Source organism: Schistocerca serialis, chromosome 3 (genome assembly GCF_023864345.2).
Source record: "Schistocerca serialis cubense isolate TAMUIC-IGC-003099 chromosome 3, iqSchSeri2.2, whole genome shotgun sequence".
Classification (NCBI taxonomy): domain Eukaryota; kingdom Metazoa; phylum Arthropoda; class Insecta; order Orthoptera; family Acrididae; genus Schistocerca; species Schistocerca serialis.
Window position 1 is genome coordinate 64,909,131 of NC_064640.1, and position 12,004 is coordinate 64,921,134.

The 12,004-nt window shown below is 37.4% G+C and overlaps 1 protein-coding gene across 2 annotated transcripts in view; it reads right to left on the reverse strand.

The window, feature by feature from the left end:
• Positions 1 to 12,004, reverse strand: part of LOC126471527 (solute carrier family 22 member 7-like) — a 211,014-nt gene that overhangs the window by 61,724 nt on the left and 137,286 nt on the right. For both annotated transcript variants that reach the window (XM_050099753.1, XM_050099752.1), the window contains exons 7-8: positions 10,893 to 11,107; positions 10,501 to 10,688 (exon numbers count right to left, since the gene is read on the reverse strand). In XM_050099753.1, the coding sequence (XP_049955710.1) occupies positions 10,501 to 10,688; positions 10,893 to 11,107 (403 nt within the window). The remainder of the gene's footprint in view (positions 1 to 10,500; positions 10,689 to 10,892; positions 11,108 to 12,004) is intronic.

Consider the following 12,004-nt stretch of genomic DNA (forward strand, 5'->3'; position numbering starts at 1 on the left):
CAAACTTTGCCAATAACTGTACAAGACCTAAGAATTTTCCATTATTTGGGGTAAATAATTTATCTGATAACCCTCTGAATGCCATATTATTTTCAGCCAAATACAAAGTAATGTGCATCAATCTTTGAAGCACATTGCTCCATCGTAAACTTTCTTTAGAAATTAGCTTTTGTTCTTCCTTGTCAATAGTTAATCCAGCTTTAAACCTGCTTTCAGCTTCAGTCCATTGAGTAAATGCTTTTTTGTGGTTAGGACTATTTTCATGCAGTTTCAGAGCTTCACTTAAATGTTTCCAATTTCTGAAACCCACAGTGGTAGTCAAATTAGTAGTTGACTTTAAATCAAACAGTCGACAACAAAAGCAAAAGACACTGTCGTTTGATACAGAATAAACTAGCCACCGTCGTCTGATAGTTTCTTCGTTTGATAGTTTTCTTGTGTAATGAGTTGAAGAGAAATAACGCCCATTTTCATCTTTTGGAAAGTTATTTAGACATACTTGTGAGGGTCCACATATTATAATGTGATCTATATCTCTAGCATTAAATACTTTTGGCCACGTACCTACATCAGAAACATTGTATTCTTTTATTGCAAGAACGTTGATACTTTCATCAACCACAGATGTCATGTGTTGATTTTGACTTGGAGAAATATCAGAGGATTCATGCAAAGATGTACTGCGCTGGTCAATTTGATCACCTTCAATAGGTGGTAGTCAAATTTTTTGTGTATAATTGTTCACAGTCTGAAGAAATATTTGCTGATACATGGACTTTTGATTCAATATCTGAAGTATTTGCCTTAGAATTTCCTTTAAGCTACTTATAAATATTCATGTGCTTTTTAGTTTCTTCAAGAACTTTTTCTTTTTCAGCTTTTCTTTTCCGATTTTCTGAACCAGAAAGCTTTTTTTAATCATTTCCTTCTCTTCTGGCATGATTTAATAATTTGACAAATTATTTCTTGGACACTGCTCTATTTCGCGCCCACAATATTCGATCTATAACAAATAAAGAAATTCACCTATCAGTAGACGTAACTAGAAAAAAACCTGAACTGAAAGATAAAAATGTTTTTCGCACCTACCAGAAAATTAAAATGTTGACACAGTCACGACACTCGTTTCACTCACAATTATTCAGCCACGAAAACATGACCGCTGCCTCCGACTCTTACTGACAATTACTGACATGCGGGTGCAAATCGTAGCGCTGCCAACATATGCAGTCTAACAAACATTGTGTGGCGCTGTATTATTTCAGTAAGTTAGGGGAGAATTCTCTTTGAATGCAGCGCACGCATTGCATGATCTATTAATTAATGTACATGAGTCATTAAGTCACAAATATTCGATATAAATACATTCGTATTAATTAAATCATAATGTAATGTGTATTTCACAGTCTGTATTTTCTTTTATTTGGAGCGACCGGTAGTTTCTGTTGTAAACGAGAGATGGTGCGGCTGCATGGGCTCTTCCCTGTTGCAGTTTTTGAAACAAATAAGAGAGGCGCTTTGGTAGAGCCCGTGCTAGCCCGCGTCAAACATGGATGGTTGCAGACAATACGAAGATTGCATTCAGCAAGATTTCTCTTCTGCTACCACGAATTCATCGCGCATTCGTGAGATTAGCGACGTATGTTGAATGAGACTGAATAATATTTTAGTTTCGCGAAATGGGTGATTGTACATTTTAATTTTTTTTTTTACATGCGTTTAGTACGTGGCGCCCCTTGGGCCCCGGCGCCCTGGGCGACCGCCCGAGTCGCCCCACCCTAAAGCCGGCGCTGTCTCTGAGGATCTCTGCACTGAAATTGATATTGGTGTCAATGAGGCAGCTGTAACACAAAGATTAGGTATACACTTTCAGTAAAGTAGGTAAAGACGAAGTAGCATCATATCTAAACCTGTACCTCTGTGCATGAGCATGTACAAGAAATGTGGCTCAAGTTCAGAAAAATAGTTCACCAAGCGCTGGATATGCATATATCATTTTACTGGAACAGTTCATGACGTGGAGACTCCATGCAGTAAAATGTCTCTAAAGACAATTCTAAACAGTGACTATTGCACAATAGTCTGAAAACAAAGGATAGGGCTTTACACAGAAAGATACTAAATTATGACTGATTAGCTGTCAGAAGGAGAATGCATGACATCATCAACACTTAAATTTACATTTATAGTCTGCAGACCAGTGAGGAGTGCATAGTGAAGGGTACTTCCAAGTGTGCCAATTTTTAGGGCTTCTTCTCATTCCATTTGCGTATAGAATGCTATAGGAATGAGTGCTTAAATTCCTTTTTGCACACTTTAATTTGTTTATTACTGTATTTAAGGTCCCTATAGGTGCAGTGCACAAAGGGATGTGGTATATTTCTCAATTTGTTGCTAGTGTGTCTCATGACACTGTGTACATACGATTGTTTTATAATTGTAACAGTATATAGGTCCCCTTCACGAAACTTTCAATTATTCCTGGAAACCTGGGATGCCATGTTGTGCTTTCTGTCAGATAGGGGAAAGCAAATTATTATTTGTGGGGACTTCAATGTTGATTCACTGAAAGTGGGTAATAGGAAGAATGACCTGGAAGTCTTGCTCAGTTCTTTCAATTTGACATCTGTCACTAATTTTCCTACTCGGGTAGTAAAGGACAGCAGCACATTGATATATAACACTTTTATAGACCAAGATAAGTTTAAAGACATAAATTCTTGTGCTGTTGAGAATGGCCTTGCTGATCATGGTGCTCAGCTAGTTACAGTATATGACAGCTCCATTCAGTAAATACAAAACTACCCTCCAAAGTTGTGCTTTCAATTAATGAATCAACAATTAGAAATTTCAGAGAAAATCTTCAGCAGTTAGACTGGGATGAGGTGTACAAGGAACCCGATGCTAATTTAAAATGTAACTTATTCCATGACACACTTGTAAGGGAAGTTGAAAACTGTTTCCCCAAGAAAGTAGTTAAATCTAATTATAAGAAACCATGCAAGGAAACCTTGGCTTACTAAAGAAATAAAAATATCTTGTAACCACACAAGAGAACTGTATCTAACAATGAGAAAGCATAATGACCCAGAAACAGCCAAATATTATAAAAACTACTGTGCTACATTAAGAAAGGTTATTAAAAAGTCCAGAAGCATGTGCATCATATCTGAGATTAATACCTCTGATAACAAAATCAAAACAATTTGGAATATTATTACAAGGGAGACAGGGCAACCAAGAGTACAGGATGATGATATTACCATCAAAGCGAATGGAAACTTGACAAATAACAAGCCAGAAGTTGAAAACATTTTGAATAATCAATTTTTAAATGTTTTATAGAAAATAGGATCTAAATGTTCATTAGAAGAAGCAAGGCAGTTAACGGAAGAGGCCTTGCCCACACCATTTGATACAATTGAAATTCCACCTACCTCTCCTTCTGAAATTACGAAGATAATAAACTCTCTCAAGAATAAAAGCTCACGTGGAATTGATAGCATTTCCAGCACGATAATAAAAGCTTGTTCCCAAGAGATAAGTGGGATTCTTAGCCACATATGTAATAGCTATCTGAAACAGGATATTTTCCCATATAGACTGAAGTATTCCATTGTTAAACCACTGCATAAAAAAGGGGATACGTCTGATGTCAACAACTACCGCCCAATCTCTCTTCTGACTGCCTTATCCAAAATTCTTGAAAAAGTAATGTATTGTAGAGTAGCTTCACACCTTTATAAAAATAAAGTTTTAACAAAATGTCAGTTTGGTTTCCAGAAAGGTTTTTCAACGGAAAATGCTATATGCACTTTCACTAATGAAATATTAAAAGCTCTGAGTAACTGGAAGTCACCCATTGGGATTTTTGTGATCTCTCGAAGGCTTTTGATTGTGTAAATCATGGAATACTTCTGGATAAGCTCAAGTACTGTGGTATGAATGGGACAGCGCTCATATGGTTTAAATCAGTGCTTCCCAACTTTTTCAGCTGGTGGACACCTTTGTCAGTCGAAAATCCACGGCGGACCCCTAGTCAGTCAAGAGCACAGTAACTTTCAGAGCGAAACCCAGGGAACTGAAAGCTTCTTAATGCAAGTGTCATGTTAACAATGACCCCACCCTCCCCTCCCCCCCCCTCCTCCCGAAGTATCAATAGTCTTTGGTTTAGAGGTGAATGAAAACGACTTGAAATTAACGATCCACTTTGAATTTCCGCTGTATCCAGACACTTACTAGTGGATTTACTCCGTTTGTTCAACACGCTATAGCCTGGATAAAAATACTTGGTAATTGACATTTTACACGTTGGAGCTTCCTTCCTCCAAAAGCAATCAACGTCACGTCCAAACTGTTCCCTGTTCAGAAGCTGCCGCTTGTGGTCTGTTCACTTCCACTGTTTGGCTACTGTTGTGTAAGGAGCATGCATATTTCGAAACAGTCGTGTGTGTGTGTGTGTGTGGTTTTTCGTGAAATCCGAAGAAAAATGTTGAAATGTATGTAAAGTCTATGGGACCTACTGCTGAGGTCATCAGTCCCTAGTCATACACACTCAGCGCCGGCTTTAGGGTGGGGCGACTCGGGCGGTCGCCCAGGGCGCCGGGGCCCAAGGGGCGCCACGTACTAAACGCATGTAAAAAAAAAAATTACAATGTACAATCACCCATTTCGCGAAACTAAAATATTATTCAGTCTCATACAACATACGTCGCTAATCTCACGAATGCGCGATGAATTCGTGGTAGCAGAAGAGAAATCATGCTGAATGCAATCTTCGTATTGTCTGCAACCATCCATGTTTGACGCGGGCTAGCACGGGCTCTACCAAAGCGCCTCTCTTATTTATTTCAAGAACTGCAACAGGGAAGAGCCCATGCAGCCGCACCATCTCTCGTTTACAACAGAAACTACCGGTCGCTCCAAATAAAAGAAAATACAGACTGTGAAATACACATTACATTATGATTTAATTAATACGAATGTATTTATATCGAATATTTGTGACTTAATGACTCATGTACATTAATTAATAGATCATGCAATGCGTGCGCTGCATTCAAAGAGAATTCTCCCCTAACTTACTGAAATAATACAGCGCCACACAATGTTTGTTAGACTGCATATGTTGGCAGCGCTACGATTTGCACCCGCATGTCAGTAATTGTCAGTAAGAGCCGGAGGCAGCGGTCATGTTTTCGTGGCTGAATAATTGTGAGTGAAACGAGTGTCGTGACTGTGTCAACATTTTAATTTTCTGGTAGGTGCGAAAAACATTTTTATCTTTCAGTTCAGGTTTTTTTCTAGTTACGTCTACTGATAGGTGAATTTCTTTATTTGTTATAGATCGAATATTGTGGGCGCGAAATAGAGCAGTGTCCAAGAAATAATTTGTCAAATTATTAAATCATGCCAGAAGAGAAGGAAATGATTAAAAAAAGCTTTCTGGTTCAGAAAATCGGAAAAGAAAAGCTGAAAAAGAAAAAGTTCTTGAAGAAACTAAAAAGCACATGAATATTTATAAGTAGCTTAAAGGAAATTCTAAGGCAAATACTTCAGATATTGAATCAAAAGTCCATGTATCAGCAAATATTTCTTCAGACTGTGAACAATTATACACAAAAAATTTGACTACCACCTATTGAAGGTGATCAAATTGACCAGCGCAGTACATCTTTGCATGAATCCTCTGATATTTCTCCAAGTCAAAATCAACACATGACATCTGTGGTTGATGAAAGTATCAACGTTCTTGCAATAAAAGAATACAATGTTTCTGATGTAGGTACGTGGCCAAAAGTATTTAATGCTAGAGATATAGATCGCATTATAATATGTGGACCCTCACAAGTATGTCTAAATAACTTTCCAAAAGATGAAAATGGGCGTTATTTCTCTTCAACTCATTACACAAGAAAACTATCAAACGAAGAAACTATCAGACGACGGTGGCTAGTTTATTCTGTATCAAACGACAGTGTCTTTTGCTTTTGTTGTCGACTGTTTGATTTAAAGTCAACTACTAATTTGACTACCACTGTGGGTTTCAGAAATTGGAAACATTTAAGTGAAGCTCTGAAACTGCATGAAAATAGTCCTAACCACAAAAAAGCATTTACTCAATGGACTGAAGCTGAAAGCAGGTTTAAAGCTGGATTAACTATTGACAAGGAAGAACAAAAGCTAATTTCTAAAGAAAGTTTACGATGGAGCAATGTGCTTCAAAGATTGATGCACATTACTTTGTATTTGGCTGAAAATAATATGGCATTCAGAGGGTTATCAGATAAATTATTTACCCCAAATAATGGAAAATTCTTAGGTCTTGTACAGTTATTGGCAAAGTTTGATCCAATCATGGAAGAGCACGTCAGACTGGCATTGAATGGTGATTTGGCTGACCATTATTGCGGCAAAAATATACAAAATGAATTAATAGAACTCATGGCATCACACGTTATGTCTACAATCGTATCCCGCATAAAGGGTTCAAAGTATTATGCAATCATAGCTGACTGTACTCCAGATATAAGCCACAAAGAACAACTTTCGATAACTTTAAGATGCGCCGACATAACAGAGGATGGCGTAAGTGTAAAAGAACATTTCATCTAATTTCTGCAAATAGATGATACAACCGGTGAAGGCCTCACAGAAAGCATTTTAAAAACATTGAGTGATCTTGACCTTAACATTAATGACTGCAGAGGACAGGGCTACGATAACGTCGCGAACATGAAGGGGAAAAATAAAGGCGTCCAGAACAGAATTAAGAAGTTAAATCCACTAGCTTTTTTGTGCCATGTGGATGCAATAGTTGTAATTTGGTTTTGTGTGATGGGGCAAAATCATCAGTAAAATCCGTGACACTGTTCGGAATGTTACAAAAAATGTTTAATCTATTTGCTGGATCGGTAAATAGATGGAAAATTTTGACCGACCATTTGAAGATATACACCCTGAAAAATGTAAGTGACACACGCTGGGAAGCTCGAATTGATAGCGTCAAAGCGGTTCGTTATCAATTATGCGAAATGCATGACGCTTTGGTTTCCTTGGCCGATGCTACTGAACAAAGCGATGCTGCGGTGTCACACGAAGCGACAACACTAGGAAGACAATTAAAAGACTTCAGCTTCATTGTTTCTCTCGTGACATGGTATGATGTTCTGTTTCAAATTAACGTTGTGAGTAAAGCAAGTCAGTCACCCACAATCAACTTTGTCGAGTTTATGGGAATCCTTGACAAATGTTGCTCGTATTTGGAAACATATAGACAAACAGGTTTCGAACAAGCTATTGTAACAGCAACTGAACTGGCTTCGGATCTTGATACGCAGCCATTATTTAAACCACAAATGCGATTAAGACGTATTAAACGCAGACCGGGTGAAGAGGCTGTTGATGATCAAATAACTGACCCAAAAAAGAAGTTTAAAGTAGAGTTTTTCAATGCACTGTTGGACACCGTGCACATATCCATGAAAGAAAGATTTGAACAGATGCAAGAATTTTCTGCGACGTGGAGTTTCTTGTTTGACATTTAAAAAAATCAAAAAAAAGAAGAACTAATACAATGCTGTTCTAAATTACAAGAAAAGTTAACTGTCAACATGAAGTCAGATATTGATGGAAATTTGCTGTGCGACGAAATTTTAGGCCTGCAACACTATCTCGAAGACAGCCAGGCAACGCCTATTGAAGCCTTAAACTTCATAAAAAAGCATAATCTTCAAGAGTTATATCCCAACATCTGGATAACGTTACGTATTTTGCTAACAATACCAGTGACTGTCGCAAGCGGCGAACGCAGTTTTTCCAAACTGAAGTTGATAAAAACGTACTTGCGGTCTACAATGTCTCAAACAAGACTAACCAGTTTGGCCTCACTGTCCATTGAAAATGAAGTTGCAGACAACCTGGACTTTGCTAATCTGATCAGAGACTTTGCCGACAGAAAAGCGAGAAAAGTAAAATTTTAGTCGTTTATAATTGGTTTTCATTAGGCGTAATATGTTTTGTGTTCAGATGACTGACAGAAAATATAGGTTTATGGCTTACAGTTATATTAAATTCAATAAAAATATGGTACCCAATTCAAAATTAGTGTTTTTTCGTTATACATATTACCTCCTATATATAAAAATCAATTGTTGTGTGTTAGTCTCACCAAAACAAAGAAATGGCTTGACCAATTTGAATAATTTTTGTTTTGTTTTGTTCGCTTGTAGTACAGGGGTGCTTCAGAAAAGAAAAGAAATATTTGGGATATACGAGCCTGTTTCAACCACATTTTACGCATCTTTTCTTTGTTTGGAACATGCAAAAACAATTTTCTGGAGTTGTTGTAGATGTACAGTGCAGTACTACGCAATATTTTTAGACAGTTTCCCAAAACGTGAATGCCCAAACAATATATCACTGCTATACTGACTGTTACGGCAGCGACAGCAGCATGGTGGACTGACATCACAGGCTACACAAGACTCACATGGAGCGTCTTAGCGGGCTTTCAGATTATTTGGATTTCATTTCCATTTAAAAAAATAAAATACTCAAATTTACGATGGAAAAAACCATGTTATGATCATAAGATGACGCCATTAACCACTTAAGACGATTTCTAGAAAACAGTCAAATACCGTGTTGCAAAGCACTGCCAGGTTCGCTATTTATACAATAAAGGGCGCCAACTGGACGACTCGCCCGGGGTACCTGGATGGCTAAGGCCGGCCCTGCTCAGAGAGGTCAGGTCTATTTGGTGTTATTAAATCAAATATATTTCTATGATGAGTTGGCTTCAAAGCTAACTGTTCTATGTAGTTTCCAGAGAAAACTTTTACTGTTTCAAGTCTGCTAGTAAGACCCAAGTATTAAGGAACTTCAGACAGTAAATATCACATGGCCTTTAACACCAAGAAGATTGCACAACAAGAGTAGCACACTGTCAGACAAGCGTATGTGTCATAGGTTTCCTGCAGACTCAGTTTTGTTGCAATATGCATAACAGGTGCATCACAGTGTGCAGCTGAACTGGTCTGACAAATGGAAACTTATTCCAAAGTTGACATTTACAGGACAGTATGATTCTTGAGGGCAAAAGACTAAATTGCACATAAATTCACTGTGAAATCCTGTCAATAATATGAAGTCCAAATGCAATGTCACATCCACCTGCAATGAAGTGGTACGAAGAATTTGACTGAGGTCACACAGACATGGGTAATGCTGATTGGGAAGGAAGGCAGTTGACATTGACCACAAATGACAATATCTTTACAACCAAGGAACTGATCCACAGCAACTGGAGGGAAAAGAAATTTTCCAATGATGACATTCACACAGTGAATGTTGAAAAAAACTGTCATGTATTTGTGTTGCTTTGAAGTGTAGTGCAGTATTCAATTAAAGTTATCGTACTTGGCCTACCATAATGATGTGTAATTTACTTTTTGAATTTCTCTCATGTATGTTTCTGCCCACTACTGATACTGAGGATTGCCCAATTACTCAGGCTTGCAGCTTCAGTTTCTGTTTTCTATTTTACTATCTTGTCTACTGCAGTGAATACATTACTTTCATTTTCTAATAGCTTATTTTTTTATATTCATTTAGATTTGTAGCAAACCACATTGCTGTCAATTTTGAGTTTTTGACAGCTTTCTGTACCTATTATGTTAACATCACTACTTTTTAGAAGCAGTTCAAAGTTTACCACTTTAATCAGAGTTCCTGAGATGATTGATCACTAGGATTTTAGTAGTCCCATCTGTTGAGGGGCATTTCTTTGATTCTTATACTGATATATCTCAGGGTCTCTTACAGGTCATTATCTCAACTGGATTTGCCTAATGATGAATATAAGAGGATCCTACATTTTTCAACCCCATAGTACAGGTAAAGGAAATCTTGCTCTTGTTGCAGAATCTTTAGTCTTCAGTTCAGGCTTTCCATTCAATTCTGTAACTAGGATTTCATGATCATTTCTGGGGACAACTCAGCAGATTGTGAGCTTCACTGAAATTCTGTGAGGAAAGTTGATCTTCTTAACTTAACCTTTGCTGCCAGTCACTGGAATGAAACAAGTATGACATCAGAGCTCAGATGAGAGGCATCATTGATGCCAGTGTGTGCAACAGTCCACAGCTGGTGGCACCATGCTCTCTCAGTGTCTGCCTGTACAACCTCTTCAATACCTTCAATGTGGATCCTAGACATACACACTGAGTAAACATAGTGATCCTTTTTATCCCTTGCATCCGCTTCCATTATTCAATGGAGACAATAAACAGCTTTTGAAGGGGAAAATACACTGTAACATGTTGGGACAGTTATAATATGTTCAAACACAATCTTATGCCACAACCGGCAACTTAACATGGTTTATGTTTACATCACAATCTTGAACTATCAAGCATTTCCTCATAACAAGCTAGTTGTTGAGCATAAAATAGAGTAATATTTCACTAACCTTGTTAGTACAAACCTTTAGATACTTACCACAAAAGCAATGTATGGAGCTACACAAATAACAGCATTCATAAGCATATATTCCATAGCCACACTTGTTTGTCTGACACATGTAGGATGTATCTCCAGGCTCTGCAAGTTTGTGAATGAGACTGATGCTTGAGCACAGAACTGCACCACCAGAGTACTGGCAGTTACCATCCATTGTGGTGATGATGCTGTAATTTACAGTATTAAAAACGTTTGTACCTTTCGCTACTGTTCTTCATACAAAACAATAAAACTATTTTTAATAGTTGTCATAGGATAAAAATGATGTTAAACACTCTGATAGCTGCAAAATATCTAAAAGGTATAAATTTCTTAGTCATTAGTATGACTTGCTCAAACATTTGAAAAAGAAGATATAATTTATACTGTACCAGTGATTAAGCAGATGATAAGGTATAACAAAATAGCTGCAGTTAGCACTGTGAACGAATGTGAACATCGTCTTCCAAATTTGTTGCCAACATAATGTGACATACTTATGGCTGGTATATGAAGAGCTGCCTGCCCAATGAAGGGAACAAAAGGATTTCCTCCAAATGCCTTGGTACTCAACAGCAGAGTAAGTGTAATAAGTCCTGAAGCTGCCCTGCAGCAAAAGAATGTCACATAGATGTTTCTGGTATGTGAACTATGTAAATGATCAACATGTAGCCATGTTTCTATACCAAAGATGGCAATTGTAAGTAAACTAACTATTTCAATTTATTACATCATACTGTGAAAAGTGACCAATGGAATGTGCAACAAAGTAATTAACTAGGTAAAAAAGCAATATTAAACAATTTGTCAGTTTATGACAGCAAAATACTTTACCTGGTTATGAGTTACTAGGAGAGGTGAGATAGTGTATAACAAAACCAAAAATAATAGCTAATAAGAAGAAGTTCTGCCATTTGCCTCACAGAATTTCATGATTTTCAGCAGATTTAGCTTTTAAGTTTTTCCCATCTTTAATAAGGAGAAAATACTTTTGGAGTATATGGACAGGTGTTAGTGTACAATGGACACAATAATACAGCAAATGGCCCTCTTGGCATAATTAGGTGAGCTAATAATGTTTGCAACATGCTTCTTTGTGATATGTTGTTCCTGTTTAACACTGAGACATGACTGTACTCACAAGAACTTTACTCTGCTTGAGCAGTGCTCTGTTAGAGCCCTACATTATGATTTTTGTTCAGTCACAGAATCAAATTAATATTCGTTCACAAAATTCAGTGTTTTCATCATGACAAAGGACATGATATTTACAAGGGGATGTGATACGTATGCAGTCTGTAACATAACAATCTGATTCCGGTTCAAGCTGCCGAAGTTTTTGGTCATATGCACGTAAGGTTTGCTTGCTTGTGTGAATGAATGGTGTGTTAATCTTTCTTTTTCTGATTAAGGCTGTGGCTGAAAGCTTATGCATAAGTGTTTTGCAATTGTGCCTGTCTGCAACTTAATGTATCATCTTTACAGTAAGTAGCAGTCTATTTTT